At 44.7% G+C, this 23281-nt stretch overlaps 1 protein-coding gene across 1 annotated transcript in view; it reads left to right on the forward strand.

The window, feature by feature from the left end:
• The window catches only part of ATL3 (atlastin GTPase 3), a 33276-nt gene that overhangs the window by 951 nt on the left and 9044 nt on the right, over positions 1 to 23281 (forward strand). Inside the window, exons 2-8 of the mRNA XM_045855056.1 lie at positions 12532 to 12746; positions 12886 to 13029; positions 15361 to 15465; positions 15956 to 16006; positions 21157 to 21213; positions 21899 to 21991; positions 22696 to 22834. Coding sequence (XP_045711012.1) covers positions 12532 to 12746; positions 12886 to 13029; positions 15361 to 15465; positions 15956 to 16006; positions 21157 to 21213; positions 21899 to 21991; positions 22696 to 22834 — 804 coding nt within the window. The remainder of the gene's footprint in view (positions 1 to 12531; positions 12747 to 12885; positions 13030 to 15360; positions 15466 to 15955; positions 16007 to 21156; positions 21214 to 21898; positions 21992 to 22695; positions 22835 to 23281) is intronic.

A 23281-nucleotide genomic window follows, 5' to 3' on the forward strand; every position in this document is an offset into this window, starting at 1 on the left:
AAGAATGTGGCCTACATTATTTTTTAGGAAGTTCTTTTAGTACGTTTGGCACCGTACGCTGTTCTTTGGCCTTCCTGGAGAGAAAAAAAAACAGTAAACGTGTTGAATAAAAACCAAACACAGAGTCACCATGAATTTCACGGGTACGACTTTTGTCGTTTACCTGGTTTTATCCTCGGGTAGCGTGCGTGCTGTTGAAATTGTCATTAGTTTTACTTGCGAAATCCAAAGGCAAGAAAAGAAAGAGCGTCATTTGAAGAATCTTTTAGTAAATAAACCCCGGCCCTCAAATTTAATTACGGAGTTGGGTGTGATGTTTTGTGAAAGGGAGAAGAGTACTGACGGACCAAAAACGTGATTTCACATTTTGGCCCGTTTTTGGAGAAGTAAAACCTACATAGTTTTAATCCGCGGCAATCACTGAGCATTGCAATGTACTGAAACTCTGAAATTAGAGCTGGTTTTCAACCCTGTAGAAACTAGTTTGTACTGTGGTCTAGAAATCCCTGATGTTGCCGCTTTATCCAAAGCAAACGCTTGGATGAAAAGTTCTCTATGCAATGAAGCCATTCCACTGGGACAGCACGCTGTTTTATTAGCTATGGTTTATCTCATTGGAGTAAACGTGAAATTAAGAAAAATAACAATAAATATGACGAGGTGTACTAACATTTTTGTAGTTTTACTAAATAGGGTTTGTTTAGACTAGACTTAAAATATTGGTGCAGCACATGCATTTTTCATTTTTATGATTTCTAAACCATAGAATAAAGAATGTAGTCACACAAATTACCTAAAATTAAGTAATAGAGAATTGTAAGAAGAAATCTAAAGTGGATTCTACCTCCTCAGTTCCCCAGTGGTCGTTATGAACAGTTCGGTCACATACAATATTATGTATTTGTTTTGGGGGTCACATACTCTTATAAGATTCCTATGAAGTAACTTACGTAACCCTAGCTTGTGTGAACTTGCTTAAGAACTGGTTTAGAATTTACCTATAATGCTAGGTGTGCCTGTTGAAGTTTCTACAGCCTTGTATTTCATATTCAATTCAAATAACACAACTATGCTTTAAAGTTAGTCTCAATTTTAAAACATTTTCCTAAGTTGTCCTTGACATTTCAGGAGCATATTCTGAAAAAAAAAAAAAAATCAAGGGGAAAAGAGAGAGGATAATTTTTATTTAAAAGAAAAATCATTTAGTTCTTATAGTGTTGCAGTTCTCAGCACTGCTGTGCGTTAAAATAACTTGGGGTTTTTAAAACCTGCCAGTACTTGAGACCCACCCACAGATTCTGATTTAAATCACTGAGTAGTCAGACAACAGTTAAAAAAAATCCAAGTCTACTTTTCCTACTAATTTATAACCTAATTTCCCTATAGGTGGTTGCTTAAATTTGAATCGGTTTATTATCAGTACAGCAAGTTATAACTTGTAATATCAATATTTGTATTAAAAGTCGATGTTCTTCATTGCAAATATCTAAAAAATTGTTTTTATTGTCATGTATTTTGATTATTAGAACATGTGAGATATATTTCATCACCAAAGAATATTACAAATCGAAACAGGCTCTACTGGTCTAGTAGGCAGGTAAGCAAAGGGTTAGATTAACTCTTTTGTGTCTTGAAATAACAAGGAATCTAAGGCAAATAAATATTGCCAATTAAAAAAGCCTGGTTAAACTGGAACACATAATTAAAACCTTCAGGTAATGAGAATGATTTTGGTGGTAGTCTTATTTTTAGGGATGAGTCAAATAACATGAATATTGAACGCATTCTATGAAAAAGATATTTTTCCTCTAGTACATATAACCTGGCATCATTTTTAGCATTTTTAGCATTTCTGAATCTTTAATACTGTTTAGTCATAATTGATCTTCATAAATTATGAAGCTCTGCAAAAATCTTCATTAAAATTTTTATTGTATTTCAATATTCTTTTTGTAAAGAAGATATTATTTATTTATTTTTAGAGAGAGGAAGGGAGGGAGAAAGAGAGGGAGAGACACATTAATGTGTGGTTGCCTCTTGTGCATCCCCTACTGGGGACCTGGCCTGCAACCCAGTCATCAGTCCTAGACTGGGAATTGAACCAGCGACCCTTTGGTTTGCGGGCCGGCACCCAATCTTCTGAACCACACACCAGCTAGGGCTTTCAACATTCTTAATTGACAAAAAAAAAAAAAAAATGTGGTTTTGTTCAGCATTCTGTGCTAAAGTATGAAGATCTGCAACAGATGAATTGGGAAGAAGCTTCCTCTAAAACCCTTTAATTAAGTAGGGTGTAAATTTCCACCAGTATTCTGTTTGGTTGGGTTTAAAAGTAGTATTTCCACTGAAAGAGCCTTAAAAATCTGTGTATCTACCATCGTATGCCTACCTTAAGACAAAAGAGAGCACAGAAGAGTACTTCCTCACCATCCCCAAAGAGGAACCACACCCTGTAGTTCGAGAGTTGGCCGACGGCCAAGTGTACGTACTTTCTCATATGGTGATGTTTTCTCTGGCCGGGTCTGTGAATTAGGAACTTTAAAGACTGCCAGCAAGAACAAGGCATGAAAATGGTATGCTTCTGTTTGGGGTGTGTTGCTTTCTCCCCTTTAGATACTAATATTTCAAAAGATGAGTGGAAAAACTCGGTTCATAACTTTCCCCTGAGTCATGCAGTCTAGTTGGTGAAACGTTTCTAACAGGAGTCCATTTGCTGTTTGGAACTCTCTGGCTAGTACGGGTGAGCGCTGAGGCTCGCTCTACCCAGTTGGTTCGTATCTCGACTAATTTTGCTCCTTGGGACATTGGGCAAAGTCTGGAGACATTTGAGGGTCTCACAGTCAAGGGGGAGCACTGCTGCTATCTAGTGGGTAGAGGCCAGAAATGCTGTGAAATATCTTGCATTCAGCAGGATAGTTCCCGGCAAGGAAGAGTCACCCAGCCCACATGTCGGTAGTGCTGAGACTGAGAGACCCTGTCCTACTCTGTTGCCTTGGTCGACTAAATCCTGTGTGAATTTTCTGAAAGAGCAATTGTAACTGCTTCTAATCCACTAGTTTCATTGAATTTATCACAGTTCAGGTGGTCTTCTCAAATATTTGAGGGGTGTTTACATTTCTCGCTGTAATGTTTTTCTTTTTTTTTTGGTTCAAGTTTGAATCTCCATGCTTTTCTTTTTTAAATTACATTTTATTGATTATGCTATTATAGTTGTCCCATTTTTTCCCTTTTTGGCCCCTTCCACCCAGCACCCCCTACACCCTCAGAAATCCCCACACCTTTGTTCACGTCCATTGGTCATGTTATAAGTTCTTTGGCTACTCCATTTCCTACTGTACTTTACATCCCCATGGCTACTCTGTAACTATTTGTACTTCTTAATCCCCTCACCTCTTCACCCCTTCTCCCACACTCGCCTTCCATTGGGCAACCATCAAAATGCTCTCTGTATCCATGATTCTGTCTCTGTTCTTGTTCACTTAGCTTGTTTTTTAGATTCAGTTGTTGATATGTATTTATTGCCATTTTATTGTTCATAGTTTTGATCTTTTTCTTAAATAGATCCCTTTAACATTTCATATAATAATAGTTTGGTGATGATGAACTTGAGTGTTTTTTTTTGCCTGGAAAGTTCTTTATCTGCTCTTTGATTCTAAACGATAGCTTTGCTGGGTAGAGCAATCTTGGCTGTAGGTCCTTGTATTTCATGACTTTGAATATTTCTTGCCAATTCCTTCTAGCCTACGAAAAATTTTTTGAGCGATCAGCTGATAGTCTTATGGGAACTCCCCTGTGGGTAACTAACTGCTTTTTTCTTGCTGCTTTTAAGAGTCTCTCTTTGTCTTTAACCTTTGGCTTTTTTTTCTTTAAGATTTTATTTATTTTCAGAGAGATGGGAAGGGAGGGGGAGAAAGACAGGGAGAGAAACATTGATCAGTTGCCTATCACATGCCCCCAACTGGGGACCTGGCCTGCAACCCAGGCATGTGCTCTGACAGGGAATCAAACCAGGGACCTTCTGGTTCACAGACTGGCACTCAGTCCACTGAGCCACACCAGCCAGGGCACCTTTGGTATTTTAACTACGATGTGTCGTGGAGTGGGGCTCCTCACGTCCATCTGGTTTGGGACTCTGCTGCCTGGACTCGCATGTCTTTTCCTTTATCAAATTAGGGAGGTTTTCTTTCATTATTTTTTCAGATAGATTTCCAATTTCTCACTCTTTCTATTCTCCTTTTGGCACCCCCATGATGTGAATGTTGGACCTCTTGTAGTTGTCCCATGAGGCTGCTTACATTATCTTCATTTTTTAAAAATTCTTTTTTCTTCTTGTTCTGATTGGTTGTTTTTTGTTCCTTATGTTTCAAATCATTGATATGAATCTTGGCTTCATCTACTCTATTGTTGATTCCCTGTAAATTTTTCTTAATTTCAATGAGTGTGTCCTTCATTTCTGACTGGATCTGTTTTATGCTGTTAAGGTCCTCACTAAGTTCCTTGAGCATGCTGATAACCAGTGTTTTGAACTCTGCATCTGAGAGATTGCTTATTTCCATTTTGTTTAGCTCTTTTTCTGGAGTTTTAATCTGTTCTTTCATTTGGGCCATGCGTCTTTGTCTCCTCATTTTGGCAGCCTCCCTGTGTTTGTTCCTATGCATTAGGTAGGGCTGCTGTGACTCCCTGTCTTGGTAGCATGGCCTAATGTAGTAGATGTCCTGTAGGGCCCAGTGGCACAGCCTCTCCTATCACCCAAGCTGCATACTCAAGGTGCGCTCCTCTTGTAGTTGAACCTTGATTGCTGTTTGCAGGTCAATGGGAGGGATTCCTCCAGGCCAATCAGCTGGAAAGATTGGCTATGACCACTGACCATGTGCCCTCCATGGAGGATCAGCTGTGCAGGGGCAGGATGGTGGTGCTCTGATATGGTCTGTAGTTGTCCACTGGGTATGCAGGCCCTGGCGTTTCTTAGGTGGTGCAGGCCAAGGTCAGCCCCACCTGTCTTCCTGGCCAGGGGCCACCCTGCATGAGCTACAAAGCAGACTGCAGATGGCTGCTATTTGTGCTGGGCTTGGAGTTCCAAGGTGAAGCCAAGCTGTGAACCTAGTCTGGCTGCTGCTGGGCCTGTACCTTCTAGCAAGAGGTACTATGTGGCTGGGGGCTTTGCTGAGGCTGGCTGTTGCTTGTTTGAGAGAATTTAGGAAGTTAGGAAGCAGAAGCCAAGATGAGCCATTCGTATGGAAAAGCCACTGTGAACAGCTTGGGTGACTCCATACGTTGGGTGGGGCAGAGCCTCAGGGAAACTCCCAGGTGGGATGGTGGTAGCCAAGTTGATGGAGTCTCAGATATGGCACCTGGCAGCTCTGTGGCTCTGTTGGGGGAGGGTTTAGAAAAGGAACAGTGGCCCCTGCCTGCCTTTCTGTCTGGGAGGAAGCTGTCCCCCAGGTCTTGCCTTGATGCCAGGCACTTCTGTTCCTCCCTGTGTGCCACTGGTGTCTTTCAAGCTGCCACCCGGTGCTGGAGCTCAGAGAGAGTGAGTCTGAGTAAGTCCGTGTGCTGGTTCTTTAAGAGGAACAGCTTGGGACTCCACAAGTTTCTTTCACTGACTGAGCCCCTGCTGGGTTTTGCAGCCAGAAGTTATGGGGACTGATCTTCCTGGCACCGGAACCCTGGGCTGGGGGGCCCGGCGTGGGCGTGGAACCTTCTCATTCCTGAGACGTCCCTCCCAAATGTTTGTCCGCCACATGTGGGTGTGGGACCGGCCTGTTCTGCGTCTCTGGGTCTCCTCCCAGTGTGCATGGATGTCGTTTCTTTAATTCCATGGTTGCTGGACTTCCGTTCAACTTGATTCCTGGTGGTTCTGAGCGGTGGTTGTCCTGTGGTTTGTAGAGGTGGCTGTGCGAGGAGGTGAGCTGTGATTACCCCCACGTCCATCCTTACTGGAGGTGGCCGTGATGCTTTTCTGACAGAACCTGCTTCTTGGAATTGGTATTTTCCATGGTACTGAAAAGGCCAATTATGATTTACCTACTTTTATTTAACCCGTACGGCTACTTTTTAAAGTTCTTTAAAAATTCAGAGCTAGAGAATTCTAGGAAGAGTCGGTGCTGTAATTCGCACGTATCCCTACACATTTTTCCCTATAATAATCAATCTCACCTGTTAATCTCTCACCTTCGTTCTGCTTGGCTTGTCTTTGTCATTTAAGTGCAGAGGTAGTCCGTTGAATTTAATATCGTAGTGATTATTTGAATAGGCATATTTAAACCTACTGGTAGTCTAGATTAATGTGTGTTCTGCCAAAAGTAAGGGATAAATCAGTACTTTAAAAGTAATTAGGAATAAGGTTGTAGCTTATACGTAGATTTAGAGAGTATTTTGATTTTCCAAGTATTTTGAACATTTTCTACTTATTCGAAATGATGGGTGATATAGAATTACCCTGATTGCGCTGTATTTACAGCGATAATCAGAACTGGCAGTATGATACAGTATTTCTACTGCTCACTGAAAAAAAAAAGAAACTTAGGTTTTAAGCTCATTGACATGTATATGGATGACACATGTGACTATCATCAGGCTGTGTATATGTACAAAAGTGTCACATCTGTTATTCATGCAAGTGAATGCAGTACAGCATTGACTCTTCCTGTAGGCGAACACTAACTGTTCATCTCACTGGGCATCACCGTTGTTTCAGAGTACACGTCTTGCTTCTGGGAAATAATTGCTTCGCTATAGGGAGGAGGCACATAATGCTGCCACTTGAAGGTTTTTCTGGTACCAGCCCTGGATGTCAGATCTCCAGAGTTGAAGGTTCCGGGAAGTAGAGGTGATTTCACTGAAGTTAGGAAGAACACCCCCCTACCTCACCGCCAAGGGAAAACCCTAAACCTTAGAATCTTTTGTGTGGGTCCCAAGCAAGTTGCCTTAATGGGTTTTTTAAAAGATTTTATTTATTTATTTATTTATTTATTTTAGAGAGGGAAGGGAGGGAGATGGAGAGAGAGAGAGAAACATCAATGTGCGGTCGCTGGGGGTCATGGGCTGCAACCCAGGCATGTACCCTGACTGGGAATCGAACCTGTGACACTTTGGTTTGCAGCCCACGCTCAATCCACTGAGCTACGCCAGCCAGGGCTGCCTTAATGGTTTTAATCATAGATTTTGGTTTGTTATTTAGCCAACCCTGTACAATTTAAATTAAGCCAAGGGATGAATGGGTCACCTAGCAAGTTTGGCCAACTTAAATATCCAGGAAATTTTCAATTGTTTAAGAGTCTCTGAATTTTAAGAGCTAGAAAATAGCTTCACCTAAACTGCCTGATTTAAAAAAAAACGATTTTATTTACTTTTAGAGAGAGGGGAAGGGAGGGAGAAAGGAAGGGAGAGAAACATTGATTGGTTGCCTCTTGCAGGCCCTTAACTGAAGACCTGGCCCGCAAACCAGGCATGGGCCCTGGTCAGGAACTGAGCCGGCGGCCTCTCCGTTTGGGCGCTGACACCCAGCCCGCTGAGCCACATCAGTCAGGGCTAACCTCCTGATTTTCTAGAGGGACCAAGACACAGAGAATAAAGTGATTTACTCGGGCTGTCACGTTCAGTGTAAAAGTGGGCCCCGAACTCTGGCCTTCCCTGGCCGTTGGGAGGGCCTTTCTCCTGTACGTACTGCCTCACTGGAGTCACCCACCGCCTGTGCCAAAGCAGCAGCTTAAACCGTGGAAGGAGGAAATGGTAGGGTTTGATGGTGTATTGTGTATAGGAAGATAGGGAAGATGTGGAGCCTGAGTGACGGAGATTCTGAGAAAAGTGGAGTGACTTGAGGATTCACGTGGATGATACTAAATGTAGATTTCTACAGTGTTAGCACTGGAAGGGTCGCTCGAGGTTGGACTTTGACTCATCTTTCTGTGGAGAGGGAGGCAGCAGAGCCTAGACATGCCCAGAACCGTACAGACCGTGGGAGAGCCAGGACAGGACTCTCTCCTGACTCTTACACCCATATATTTCCACATATTAACTCCCGAGAGCAGGAGGTGGTGCGGAATATCCAGGTGAACCTGTCCCTTAGGCGGCTGCCCGTGTGCACCTGAATGGAGGTGAGAAGTTAATGGAGTTGCATCCCCAGCATAGAGGGTGTAGCGAAATAAGGACAAGCAGTTCTTGGAGGGAGCGAACGAGAACCGCAGAAGGCTGCAGCGGAGCCCCGGTGTGTATCACGGGGAGCTGAGGGGGAGAGGAAGAAGCGAAGGGAGGTGATGCAGAGCTTGGAGGGGAACGAGGAGTGTGCGCTGTCCCCGAGCCCACAGGTGTTAAGAAGTCTCAGAAGTGGCCGTTGTGTTTTGTCACACAGAGAGAGGGCTGAATGGAAATCAAGAGAGGTCACAGACAGATTGAGAGGAAAGTCAGCCAGGTGCAAAGAGGGGGAGGGGTCCGTAGGTGGATGCAGACACACCTTCAAGGAACTAGACAATGAAAGACTGGGGGTGGGGAAGGGGAAGGGCAGAAGCTGGTGTTTGCTGAGCTGTGCTGTTGGGCTCAGGGTTCGCAGTACTAGGGGGCGACTGTTCGTCTTGCGTTTGGTACTGAGGCCGAATGCCTCCTAGTTTCTCTGTTCCTTGGGAGCACCCGGTCTGCGCGGTGAATCATAATTGCCTACTGTAATGAAGGAGTTCAGCCCCGAGGGATTGAGGTGACGTGATGAAAGAAACACTTGGGGACGGTGACTGAGGAATCCGCCTAATAGGCAAGAAGGGTTGGGAGATGCCCTAGCCTAAGGGAAGGGCCGTCAGATCTGATTCGAGTGTCTAAGGAGGGGCGTGTCCAACCTTTCGGCTTCTCTGGGCCACCCTGGAAGCAGAAGAGTTGTCTTGGGCCACACATTAGATAGATACATTGTGACACGTAATCACACACACAAAAATATATTGTTTTAAGTAAATTTACGACTTTGCGTTGGGCCTCATTCATAGCCATGCGTGACTGCGTGCGGCTGCTGGCCGTGGGCTGTGGGCTGTGGGCTGGACTCCCTGGCAGGCACTGGGGAGCCTGAGTTGTGAGGATAAACCGGCAAAGGATGTTGACGCGACATCTGGGGAGGGGCGAGCAGAAGTGAAGGTTTCATTCACGTGGAAAGATCAGCAGTGGCGTCCGGCCGTCCTAGGAAGCGAGAGGTAGTGGTGGTGTGGTGAGGAGTGGGCAGCTCTGTTCGTCTAAACCGAATCTTGGCGTGCGGCTCCAGCCAAACGAACAGGACCTGTCTGAACCCAGTAGGTATGCCCACTGCACTGCTGCGGAGGCGAGGGCAGGACCAGCCAGCTCCCGCCGCCTGCTCCTCTTGCTTTCCCCCTGCTGTTGGCAGAAAGAGAGGAAGACTCGAGTGAAGGCTTTGTCACTTTTTTTCTTCACTGCCCTTCTCGGTGGTCTCAGCTTCTGTCAGGTGTGCACCTCGCTGTGCACAGCTGCCCACGCCATGGTCACTGGAGGATTCCGTCTTGTCTAGGGTTGAAGCCTTCAGCTGCGTCTCAGAGCCTCACAGGTGGCACGTGCAAGGCCGTGGGCCGAATCCGGCCCTCTACCTAATTTTATCCAGCCTGGTGCCTTGTTTCTGCCTGGTGGCAGTGCTGAACCTACTTAACTGCCAGGGAGTAGTTACATTTACACGGTCCTGAAATTACATTCAGCCCTTTGAAGGCAACCGCGAGGCTGATGTGGCCCCCGGTGACAATGAGTTTGACACCCCTGCTAGGTACATATTCTTTTTGCAGTTGTTCATTGTGTGTCTGCTATGTATCAGGGCATTCACGTTGCTTGGTGAACCTTACTGGTGAAATAGATGAAATTCAAAGAGCCGGTTTCATGAACTCAGTTGCGAAGTCCTGGGGGACTGCTGTCTTGGTTTCTAGGTTTGGCGACTTCTGATTGCGCCGCTAGATAAGTGATTTACACGAGGCAGATTTTTATTTTTCTTCACGTGGCAGTGGACCAGTTGGCAGTTCTGTTACTCGAAGCCCTGGGTCCTCCCGCCCCTGTGGCTCCAGTACTCCTCGGGTGGTGCCCTCCTGCGCCGGGCCCGGGGTGACTCACTTCCACTTCTGCATTCAGCCAGCGGGAAGGGGGAAAATAAATGCATGACCTGGCAGTTGCTGTATCGTTTCCAGTCAGAATTTAGTCACATGGTGACACCCTCGCTGCAAGGTGGGGTTGGAAATGCGCTGGGCAGTTAATATGCCCAGCTCAAAACCTCTCGCTGTAGCAGAGGGGACAATGGATACTGGGGGAGCAACCAGCTATCTCAGGGACTTTGTTTGGTACTGCTCTGAGTGGTGTACCCCCAAGGTCCGAATGAACGGTTCTCCTTAGTGCTCTTACAGGGAAGACCGAGGGTCTTTGACTTCTGGGTTCACCTGCTCTTGTGGCAGTAAGCAGAACCCTAAAAGATGATTCACAAACATTCCCGTTCTTCTCTGCCGGTAATGGTAAAGTATTAGTATGCATTTATTGCGATGATAGCATGACATTTAACCTATGTTTGTAACCTGTTTTCCAGTCGTCTGTAACAGATTAAAAAGAGGCACGAACCCCTTTGTTGCTCTCTGATGAATGATAAAAAGTGAGCAGGAACTCAGCAGCTTGAAGGGTAGACAGACTGGCAGTTAGGCTTCGTCGGCTGGCCGCCGTGATCGTGCGGCCTTTTGTGCGTCCCAGCCCCATGCGGTTCGGGACCATGTTTATGGTTTTTGGCCACATCGCCTGCTTGTGCATGCGTTACTTAGTGTTCGTCCTTCAGTTTGCTTTAAATGGATCCATTCTTTAAACTTAGCCTCCTTCTAAGCCACGGTCCGTTCAAATGTGATTTTTGTTTCCTAATAGACATTAAAATGCATAATTTTGAAAATAAAATACCCTTTAAATGACCTAAAACACCTCCCTCAGTACCAGTGGTATGTACTCACACTGAGAGAGCTAGCACTGGGCCTCAGCCCCTTGGCCTCACCGGTAGTTTTTTGTGAACTTTCCAGATGCACGTAGATAGAAAGTGGCTCAGAATTTGAAAGAATTATCTTTTTCTTTCAACTCTGGTAGGGAAATTACTAGTTAGTGCTTAATTTTGAGCCAAGGAGTCAGTTGCTCCTAAAACTTTGACAGGATTATTAAGAATGGTCTGTAAAACATAGCCACTTGAAGATCTTTCTAAGCCTTGGCCAGTGTGGCTCAGTTGGTTGGACCATTGTCTCTTAGACCAAAGGGTCATGGGTTCGATTCTCAGTCAGGGCATGTATCCAGGTTGTAGGTTTGATCCTTGGTGAGGGTACGTAGGAGAAGGCAATTAGCCGATGTTTCTCTCTCAGATCAATGTTCTCCTGCCCACCGGCCCCCACCCCCACAAAGCAATGAAAAAATATCCTCGGGTGAGAATTAAAAAAAACAAACGTCTTTTCAAGATCTTCTCCAGAACCTGTTGTGCAAGTTCCTTAACTTGTGTAGGTCTCAGTTTCCTTATGATTAATGGGACAGAGTTATTTACCCCATAGGGCTGTTCTGAGGGTTAAATGATATATGCAAAAGGCATAGCCGTGGCAGACACCCTTTCTGTTGATGGATACTTGGGTTATTTTCGGTTTTGGACCATTTCACATCACACTGATGTGAGGAGTCTCTTATACATGTTTTTCTGTGGACCTAAGCATTGATTTCTCTCAGGTGTATACCTAGGAGTGGAATTCCTGGGTCATGGGTTTGTTTAGTTTTCTTTCTTTCTTTTTTTTTTTAGATTTTATTTATATATTTTTAGAGAGAGGGGAAGGGGAAGAGAAAGAGGGAGAGAAACATTAATGTGCAGCTGCCTCTCCTGTGCTCCCCTCCTGGGACCTGGCCCTCAACCCAGGCATGTGCCCCGGCTCGAACCACGGACCCCTTGGTCCGCAGGCCCTCAGGCCCGCGCTCGATCCCCTGAGCCACACCAGCCAGGGAGGCTCGTTTAGTTTTCCTGGGCACTGCCAAACAGTGTTCCAAAGTGGTATGTTCCCATCAGAGTGGACGAGAATTCCCCTCGCACCGCATCTCCTGCCACAGTTGCTGTCGCTCTTTGACCTTTTAGCCGTTCTGATAGGCAGGGAATGGGTCTCATGGTTGTAATTTGCATTTCCTTGATAAGCAATTGTGTGGATGCACTTTTTCATGTGATTATTGACCATTCGGATATCCTTTTTTTATGAAGCACCTGTTTATAATCTTGCCCATCGCTATTTAAAAAATTGGTATATTTGTCCTTTCCTGACAGATCTATATTGACTCTGGATATGAGTCTTTTGGATATAGATATGGTGATGTTTTCTCCCGTCCCGTGGTTTGCATTTTAACTCTCATAATGGTATCTATTAATGAACAAAAATTCTTAATTTAATAAAGTCTAATTTGTCATTTTTTAATGGTTAGTGCTTTTGTACCATAAGAAATGTTTACTTTTCCCATGTTCAAAAATACGTATTTAAAAAATATGCAGAACTAATGTTTTTCTCTGTGACAACACAGGTGATGCCATGGAGAGGGCAAAGCCTGGTCCAGTGCAGGTGGTCTTGGTTCAGAAGGACCAGCATTCCTTTGAGCTAGACGAGAAAGCCTTGGCCAGCATCCTCTTGCAGGACCACATTCGAGACCTCGATGTGGTGGTGCTGTCAGTGGCCGGGGCCTTCCGGAAGGGCAAGTCCTTCTTCCTGGACTTTATGCTCCGATACTTGTATTTCCAGGTAAGGTAGAGTTATTTCATGTCAAATTAGAAAATGAGACTTTATGTTCTTAAGAGCAAAATAAGCACGGAGGTTATTCTTGATGTGCAAAATTACTTAACATTTAAGATTGAATGGAAATGGCTTATTCTTCCTGTAGAAAGAAGGTGGCCATTCGAACTGGCTAGGCGATCCAGAAGAACCGTTAACAGGATTTTCATGGAGAGGGGGCTCTGACCCGGAGACCACTGGGATTCAGATCTGGAATGAAGTTTTCACGGTGGAGAAGCCGGGCGGCAAGAAGGTAAGGAAGAAAAAGGCTTACAAATGAACAGAAACAACGACAACATAAGAACTTGAATGTGCGCTTTGATAATCCAATCAAAAAATAATTTTTGTCAAAACAATATGTTTATGGTTTAAAAGTAGTACATGAATATAGTTTAAAAGGTCAAATAGTAATGTAAGGCTTCTAACAAAAAGTAGTGAGCTACGGCTATAGAGCCTGTCCCCAAAGGGGGCAAGTCACATGTCACCTAAACTGGAAGAGGGGATTTGGGGGTGCCGCTGTTTCCTAAACAAACTGTAACCTATTCCTTCCTAAAGCATGCCTTCACAGCTGCTTGTTCCTCTCATTTTTGAATCTTTCTAGGACTTAAGGTTCCAAACTCCCACTTCAGGTTGTTTAGTTTTAGCCTTTTCCTAAATGCTAAGTCATTCAGTATTTTGTGGGCTGGAGTTGATGCACATGATATGAGAATACCACTTTAAGTATGCATGACTCCCATTCTTCAAAAGCTTTTCTTCAGTATTTCCTCTATTTAGCCTCATATTTTTGTTTTTATTTATTTATTTTTAGGGAGAGAGGAAGGGAGGGAAAAAGAGGGAGATAAACATCCATGTGTGGTTGCCTCTCGTGTACCCCCAACTGGGGACCTGGCCCACAACCCAGGCATGTGCCCTGACTGGGGATCCAACCAGTGACCCTTCGGTTCGCAGCCTGCACTCAATCCACTGAGCCACACCAGCCAGGCCTATTTTAGCCTCATTTTTTAAGTTAGCAAATAGATGCCATAATTGGCTCTTTTTTGTTGAGATAAATTTACATGCCATACAATTTGTTCTTTAAAAGGGTATGATTCAGCAGTTTTTAGTACACTTGCAAAGCTGCTTAGGCATCACCACCATCTAATTCCAGAACGTTTTCATCTCCCCCTTAAGAACCTCAGCTCCCATTAGCAGTCACTCCTCGTTTCCCTCTTCTCCCACCCCCTGGCCTCTGCTGATCTTTCAGATTACAGCTAAGAGACCATGGTTTTATATGTGTATTTTTGTTTTGTTTGTATGTATTTTATATGTATCTGGTACTTGCTTTTCTTAAGCAACATTTTGTTTTTAACAAAGTAATATGTATATGCATAGTTTAAATAGTTAAATAATATTGCAATATTGATAATAAAAAGGAGCAGCCCTTGTACCGTCTAGTTACTCTTTCCAGAGGCAGCCACTTGTGCTTGTGGCTGTGTCTCCTGCTGTTGACTTCTAAATTTTTAAAAAAGATTTTATTTATTTACTTTTTTAGAGAGAGGGGAAGGGAAGGAGAAAGAGGGAGAGAAACATCAATGTGAGAGAAACATCCACTGTTTTCCTCTTGCATGCCCCCCTGCTGGGAACCCAGCCCACAACCCTGTTACTCGCTCTGACTGGGAATTGAACTGGTGCCCCTTTGGTTCGCAGGCTGGCTGGCACTCAATCCACTGAGCCACACCAGCCAGGGCTGCTTCTGAACTTTTAAGTCTCACTTTCTGGGTGGGAATGGGTCATTAGGTCCTTTTTGAAGCTTAGCTAGATTCCGCGGAGTGCAGTGATAGCCTAGATCCTCCTGCTTTCCTCTGGCCTCTTTGGTGTGGTCTGTCTTTTGTAAAGATTAAAATAAACGTTAGGCCCTGGCTGGTGTGGCTCAGTTGATTGAGCACCAGCCTGTGAACTGAAGGGTCATTGGTTCGATTCGCAGTCAGGGCGCATGCCTGGGTTGTGGGCCAGGTCCCTAGTAGGGGGCATGTGAAAGGCAACCACACATTGATGTTTCTTTCCCTCTCTTTCTCCCTCCCCCTCTCTCTAAAAAATAAAACCTTAAAAAAAATAAACATTAGTTTTCTTTTATCAATCTATCAGAAAACCCTAGAAATTTGAGGGTTGAATACAACCTTGCAGGTAAATGTCAAAAATATTCCAGCCCATATGTTTTATTAAATTTAGGATTATACCTAAATTTAAAATCATCGCTTTTTAAAAAAGTGAGTTGGTATTGTAAATTTCTTTTTAACGACAAAAGACATCCAAATTACTGGCTTGGTGAGTGAGTTAATTTGGCTGTTTCAGTTGGTGGGGCAATTTTTCCCTCTTTCCCTCCGGCTCCACAGGCCTCCGTTTTGTGTCATTGTATTCGGTCAGAGCAGATCATCTCCAGTAAAGGTCTCCGCTCGGAACTGGGCACCTAAATAAATAATCATACTTTTCTGACAGAACCTATACGCAGGTGCTTAAGCCTCGTTTAAATGTCACCTGTACTTTCCAATTTCCCCTTTACATTTTCCCCTTAGCACTTTAACCTATTTTCCCCCTTGTTTTCAAGGTTGCAGTTGTCCTGATGGATACCCAGGGGGCGTTCGACAGCCAGTCCACCGTGAAGGACTGCGCTACCATCTTCGCGCTGAGCACCATGACCAGTTCTGTGCAGGTAAAACCTCCCGACTAGGGAAAAGGTGTGTGGGGGAAGTACGATAAAGAGATTGCATGTAGTTTCAGTTACTTTTCTGTTATCAGAATTCCTGTGGTGATATGTAAATGTTCTTTTTAGACCACAGATACAAGTTAACTCTTGCAGGCTCAGGAAGGAGCCTATGCTATTTTTCCAATTGGGTTATACATTTATATAAAATACTCTAAGAAAAGTTGAAAAGTGGAAATTGCAATTGCATCAGATCAGAAAAGCAGATTTGGTAAGAATTTAAGAAAACTATATTTTAAACTGTAAAGGAAGAATTAGGTTATTTTAATCATGTTTGCATAGTTTCCCAAAGGACAGATAATATTTCTGTTTGAATAGACTTCATATTTTTATATGCAAATTGTTAAATGCACAGAACTTCCTGTTCAATGCTTTAGGCTTATTTGGGCTTTGTTTGAAGTAAGGTAAAATAGTATCAATTTGGACTTTTGTTTTCTAGATTTATAATTTGTCCCAGAACATTCAGGAAGATGATCTTCAACAGTTACAGGTATATATCCCTCATTAAAACATCATAGTATATCATGTAAAAGTTTTAAGACAAAAATAAAAAGCTCACATCAGTTCAAGGTATGTTTTTCTTCAAATGAGTTTGCTGCTTAACTTGGGTTTTTAGAGTTTTTTGAACTTCAGAATTATAGATAGGAGATCATGGGTGTTATATAATTTTATGTGTGTTTTTGTTTTGTCTTTATATAGTATTTTATGTGTATTAGGTACTTTATTTTAAAGCAACAATTTGTTTTGAACAAAAGTTACACACATACATGTAGTTTAAAATAGTTAAACAGTATTGCAACCCTGGCAACCACCAGTCTGTTCTTTACCCGTGAACTTGTTTTATTTTGTTGTGTTTTATTTTATATTTTTTAAAGATTTTGTTTATTTATTTTTGGAGAGCGGGGAAGAGAGGAAGAAAGAGAGGGAGCGAAACATCAATGTGGGAGAGATACGTCGACAGCTGCTTTTTTCGAGTCCCCTGCTGGGGGCCTGGTGCACAGCCCTGACGGGGCAGGTGCCCCGACTGGGATCGGAACCAGCCACCGTTTGGTTCACAGGCTGGCACTCAATCCTCTGAGCCACAGCAGCTGGGGCTTATTTTATTATTTTATTTTTTATTTTTTAAGATTTTATTTATTTATTTTTAGAGAGGGAGGGGAAGGAGAGAGGGAGAGAGAAAGAGAGAGAAACATCAATGTGCGGTTGCTGGGGGTCATGGCCTGCAACCGAGGTATGTACCCTGACTGGGAATCGAACCTGCGACACTTATTTTTTTAAGAAGGATTTTATTTATTTATTTTTAGAGAGGGGGGGGAGAAACATGAATGTGAGAGAGAAACATCGATCGGCTCCCTTGGTGTGCGCCCCAACCAGGGACCGGGCGTGCCACCCACAGGCGTGCCCTGACCAGGAATCGCACTGGAGCCCTTTCACTTTGACACCCAGCCAACTGAGCCGTGTGGTCAGGGCGAGCTTGTTTTGTTTTAAATTTGGTTTCTATCATTATTTTTTATCCTCACTGAGGATGTGCTTATTGATTTTAGAGAGGGGAAGGAAGGGGGAGAGAGGGAGAGAAACATTAGTGTGAGAAGCATTCATCGGTTGCTTCTTGCACATGCCCTGACTGGGGACCAAACCTGTAGCCCAGGCACGTGCCCCGACCTGGAATTGAACCCATGACCCTTCGGTTTACTGGACAGTGCCCTAACCAACTGGGCCATGCAGGCTGGGGCCTTTTTTTTTTAAGATTCCCCATATAAGTAAGATCATATGGTATTTGTCTTTCTTTATCTGACTTAGTTCACTTCACATAATGCCCTCAAGGTCTATTTGTATTGCAAATGGCAAAATTTGCTTCTTTTATGGCAGAGGGGTATTCCATTGCATACATATGCCACATCTTTATCTATTCATTCACCGGTGGACACTTAGGGTGCTGCCGTGTCTTGGTTTTCGTAAATAATGCAGCAATGAATATGGGGTGCATGTGTCTTTTTTGAGTCAAGTTTTCATTTTCTTTGGGTTAATTTCCAGAAGGGGAATTGGTGGATCGACATAGTAGTTCTGTTTTTAATTTTTTGAGGAACCTCTAAACTGTTTAAAGTGCACACCAATCTACAGCAGTGTGCAAGAGGGCCCGTTTCTCCACATCCTCTCCAACACTTTGTCTTTCTGATGCTCCATTTCAACAGGTGTGCGGTGCTATCTCGTTGTGGCTTTGATTGGCGTTTCCCTCACGATTCGGGACGTTCAGTGCCGTTTTATGTGTTTGTTGGCCATGTATATGTCTTCTGTGGGGCAATATTCTGATTCTCTGCCCAATTTTAATTGGCTTTAAAGAAGTTTTTTTTTGCTATTGAGTTGCATGAGTTCCTTGTGTATTTTGGATACTAACCCTTCGCTGATGCATGGTTTGCAGATCTTTTCTCCCGTTCAGTGGGTTCTTTTCACACTGTCAGTGGTGTCCTCTGCTGCATAGAAGCTTTTTAGTGTGACGCAGCCTCATTTATTTGTGCCTGGTTTTGTTCCCTTTGTGTTTGCTGTCAGATCCAAAAAGCATCCCCAAGTCCCGTGTCAAGGAGGTCAGCCTCCCGGTTTTCTCCGAGGGGCTCTGTGGTCGGGTCTCACAATCAGGCTTTTAATCCGTCCGAGTTCATGTCCGTGCTTGGAACAAAACCCAGTTTTGTTCCCCGGCGCGCGCCCCCCAGTTTTCCCGGTGTGTTTGGGGTCGAGGAGACCGTCCTTTCCCCGTTGTACGTTCTCGTCGTCTTTGTCGTAAACCGACCGTAAAGCGGCGCGGGCTGTCCTGGGCTCCGTGTTCTGTTCCACTCTCTGCCGTTCGTGCCAGTACCAGACTCTTTTTTTTTTTTTTAAGTTTTATAATATAGGTTGAAATCAGGGCCTGGCAACTTCTTCTCAGTTCCTTTCTCATTTGGATCCCATTTAATCTTTTATTTGTTTATTCTGCCTTTAATCCTGTGCCTTCTCCAGTAGCTTCCTGAGGAAGGATGGGAAGGATGCGGAGGAGATAACTTTTTTGAGGTCTCGTTAAGTCTGAGAATGTTTTAGTTTTATCCTAGAATTATAGGAGGGAGATATTTCTCTTTTAGAGTTGAAGCCGTTGCTCCATCGCCTTCCAGCTCCCAGCGGTGAAGTCCCACACCATCTGATTCCTGACCTTTTGTCCGTGACCTCCGTTTCTCTTTAAAGCTTGCAAGATCTTATTCTTGGCTTGAATTTTCATGATAATGTACCTTCGTGTGGGCTTTTTCTTCATTCTGTGTAAATTCATATCCTCAGATAAGATGTTCAAATTGTTGCACCCAAGAAAGAACAATAGGGTGATGCTATTAAAAGGCAACACTCAGAACACAAAAGAGAGCTGCTGGAAACGAAAACTATGATAGCAGAAATGGAAAATTCAGTAGAGGAGGAGTTAGAAGATAAATTGGAGAAAATCTCCCTGGCAGGTTGAATAAAAGATGAAGAGTAGAAATGGGGGGTGGGGGGGAGAAGAGAAGCAAAGAGAGAGGAGGAGAGAAATCAGAGGGAGCTGGTGGGGGGAGTGGGAGGGGGTGGGGGGGGAACAGCGGGCACGGAAAGAAGGGAGAAGCTGGTGATCAATTCAGGTCAGAGTAACACGTTGATAATATTTTTTTTAAATTATTTTTTAAAGATTTTATTTATTTATTTTTAGAGAGGGAAGGGAAGGAGAAAGAGAGAAACATCAATGTGTGGTTGCTGGGGGTCATGGCCCTGCAACCCAGGCATGTACCCTGACTGGGAATTGAACCTGCGATGCTTTGGTTCACAGCTCACACTCAATCCACTGAGCTACGCCAGCCAAGGCTAATAATAGGTATTTTAACAAAAGAAAGAAAATGGAGGGAAAGAAATTACAAAAGGGATGATATAAGATGATATTCTAGAATTGAAGGGCATGAGTTTTTATCTTTTCTGCTAGAAGCTTTTTTCAAAGGTCTGGTGGTTCTCAACTGTCTATATTTAACGGCAAGCCGCTGAAAAGATATGACAGGGAGCTTTGGTAGGAGTCGAGCTTTATGTGTTGTTTTGGATCACAGGTGATGGGGGAAGATGATTTAGCTATTTCGTTTCAACCTCTAAATGTCTGTGTTTGCAGACTGCTCTTCCTGGGCTCTCCAGCTCCCCAGAGAAGAATTCTTTAAACTCCTGCCTGGGTTGGTGGGGCGTAGAAGCTTGCTGAGGCCCCAGCTGGGTGTGAGGGCCTACGGGGTTTCTCTGCTTGGTATGTGTGTAGACTTTGATTTAAGAACTCATTTCCAATAAGGAAGGGGACTGCTTACTCAGTTGAGTTTGGAGTCAGTGTCCACACATGCCCTCTCTGGGTTACACTCTCCCGAATGCGTGTCTTCCACGTCAGTGGGGGCAGGAGGAGGGCGCTGGAGCTGGGGGGGGGAGCAGGGCCTGGGCGTGTGGGGTGCTTTCTCCAGAGACTTCCAGCCTTTTCTTTGGTGACCTTCCTCACCGCTTCCTTCAAGGTAACTGTGCTGCTAATTTCTGAGCCTCTCAGGGATTCCGCTGAGAAAAATGTGCTTATTTCTGGAAAGCCCCTGTCTCTTGCAGATGTCTTATGGCAGAGAAAGCCAAAACTTGAGACAGTTCTCGTTTGTCTGTTTTCCTTCCAATATTTTTGACAACTCTTGTCTGCTGTCATATTATTTCTCATCATCTTTGTCCTGAAGTTTATAACTTTTGAACTTCTTTTTGCTGTACTTTTAGTGAAGCTTCACAGAGAAATAGAGGTAAATGTATGTGTAAACACTAACCTCCAAGAATGTGTCCGTTCTGTCATTTGAATGGCATACACACTGTGGTCCCGGGGCTCTTGCTGGAGGCAGTGCATGATGCAGAGACCTTCCTGCCCCCTGGAGTGTCAGGGCTCGTAGTGAAGACAGACAGGAACCAGGGTGAGTGCGGGTGCAGGATCTCAGGTAGTGGGGCATGGTAAGGAGAGAAATTAAAGAGGCAGGCACAGGGTAGGAAATACTGTGCGGAGAATTGTAATCTTATTAAGGAGATGGCTGTGGAAGGCTTCATTGAGGGGCCCTCTGAGTAACGGCCTTAAGGAAAGAGGGACCTAGGTGCACAGATGTCATGGGAAAGAACAGTACAGGCAGGGAGGGGGTCAGACAGGGGCCCCTGCCGCAGCAGCGCACCCAGCAGGTCTGGGGAACAGCCAGGTGGGGCCGCGTGGAGAGATCCCACTGTCAGGGCTGGCTTTAGATTGACTGGGGTTGGAGCGTTTGAGCAGAGGCAGGATGTGATCTAACTAACCTTATTGATAACAGAGTCGTGGTGGCTGCCATGTTGCGAATGGGGATGGGGAGGGGCGGGGAGGCCAGCTAGGAAGCTGCTGCAGTATTCCAGGCCGCGTGGCGTGTGAGTGGTTGGACTCTGGGGTTGTTACTGGATTGGGATGTGGGATATGAAGCAGATTCAAGGTTATGTTAAGGTTCATGGCTCCTGTGGGCTTCTGAAACTAGAACTTTGGTTTCGTGTAGGTAGTAGTGAAGTCTGTTAGATGCATACTTTGATAAAGAATAGCTACAGAAATACTTTAAGTAATTTTGGCTAATAAACTATAACTTTTTTTTAAAGCTCTTCACGGAATATGGTCGTTTGGCAATGGATGAAAGTTTCCAAAAACCCTTTCAGGTACGATGTTAATTATAAATGTCATTTATATCTTTATATTAGTTCAGAGATCAGCAAGCTACAGCTCACAGGCCAGATCTGACCAGCTGCCTATTTTTATATGACCCATGAATCAGGAATGGTTTTTACGTTTTTAAACAGTTGAAAGAAATCAAAAGCAGAATAATATCTTATGACGTGTAAGTTATCTGAAATGTAAATGTCAGTGTCGGGAGCTGGGGTTTCCTTAGAACACAGAGTGAGCGCGCTTAGAACACGTGTTGTCCGTGGCTGCTTCGTGCGCAGCAGCCTAAAGCGTGTCCTCCCTGTCCGAGTGCGGAAGAGGCTCGCTGGCCTCTGTGTTGGCCCGTCGTTTCACGGGGGCGGGATGCATGGTGACTGCCGTAAGTTGAGAGGAGCTTTAAGGGTTACTGGTTTCCTTTTCTGCTGTCGAAAAGTGCCGCGGGTCCGGCGTGTGACCAGCCAGTGCCGCGTTTCTCCTCTGCCGTGCTCCCCTACGTGCCCCGGACGTGCCTCAGGTGGACGTGTGTGCAGGGCTCCTGAGACGCACGGGCTCGGCTGGCCCTTCAGCAGGTTTTCTCTTCTCTTTTGAAGGAGCCGGCCTTGTGCAGAGAAGTGCGTCGACTGTCGTTTTGACAGTGGATTTGTGCAGCCTTATAATATGTCCTGCTCTTTTCCTAATTAGACGCTGATGTTTTTGGTTCGAGACTGGAGCTTCCCTTATGAGTACGGCTATGGACTACAGGGAGGAATGGCATTTTTGGAAAAGCGCCTACAGGTAGGTAGAAGTATAGTATGAGGAATCACCTAAAAGCAGTGATGACGTTCTCACTTGCCTTATCGATGGTATTGCAAGCAGACTGTGGGAAATTATATTAAGTGTGTTACATACTTAGGCATATTAGCACACACTCAGACTCGTGTTTTAGATGCGAGAACCCGGGTACACGGGGCATGGGGATTGTGGAGAAGAGCTCTGAGCAGAAGCCCAGGCTTTGGTGGCGATTTCCACTTCACATTTGACACCAGATTCTGTGTGTGCCTTTAGAATGTCACATTCAGAACTTTAGTCTGTTGTTCTTATTCAGAATTCTTATTTGGTTTAGGATGAATATAAACAGGCCTAGTTTGCATTTTTTCCAAAAGGAAAACACAGGAGCCCTTTGTCGATGATTACCACCTGGTTAGATCCTACCTCCTGCCCACAAACCTGTTATTCTTCCTAAGTATTGTGCAATGCTCTTTTTAAAAGAAACTCTTTATTACCTGTTCTTTGGTGGTAGCTGTAGGAGCTAAGCCATAGTTAATCAAATTCATGCATTCATTGCTTCTTAGGACTCTGCGTGTGCTCACTGGAAAAAATATAGGCCACTGCGACCCGCCAGAGTTGGGAAGTCTCTCCTTTGTCCTAGTTCCCTTCACTAGCGGCTCCTAGTGGAGAAGAACAAACGGGCTTTTGTGAACTGTCGGTCTCGTCGGCAGGTGAAGGAGCAGCAGCACGAGGAGATCCAGAACGTCCGCAACCACATCCACTCGTGCTTCTCCAGCGTGTCCTGCTTCCTGCTGCCGCACCCAGGGCTCCAGGTGGCCACAAGCCCCGAGTTCGATGGGAAATTGAAAGGTGTGTCACAGGTGGCGGTGTTTCAAATACGGGATTTGATCTCTGGAATTAAATAGTGACCAGAATATACCACTTAAGAATCTAGTGAATGCTCAGGAGAAATAGTGTGTTCTCTTAGGAGGAGCAGTCGAGTCTGGTCGTCCGGTTCAGTTGCCCTCTGCCTGCCCATGAGCGGCAGATCGGCGCGCCTCCGTGTCTCTGTGTGACGCGGCGGGGGTGATCCCCGTTCGTGCTCTTTCTCAGAGGCGCGTTGTGATTATTGGTTTATCAGAGACACCAGTGCTCAGTGAAGGGAGACTAAGCACCAGTCAGCTGATATTTATCAGGTAAAATTAACTCCCTGAAGAAAGACAGCCTGCTGCGCGGCACGGCTGTCCTCCCCGCCTCACCTGTGGTGCCGAGCCACGTGTTGCTCTCGGGGCGTGCTGGCCAGATGGCGGCTCACAG

The sequence above is a fragment of the Phyllostomus hastatus genome, unplaced genomic scaffold, assembly GCF_019186645.2.
Source record: "Phyllostomus hastatus isolate PE091 unplaced genomic scaffold, TTU_PhHast_1.1 phas_scaffold_11, whole genome shotgun sequence".
Taxonomy (NCBI): Eukaryota; Metazoa; Chordata; class Mammalia; order Chiroptera; family Phyllostomidae; genus Phyllostomus; species Phyllostomus hastatus.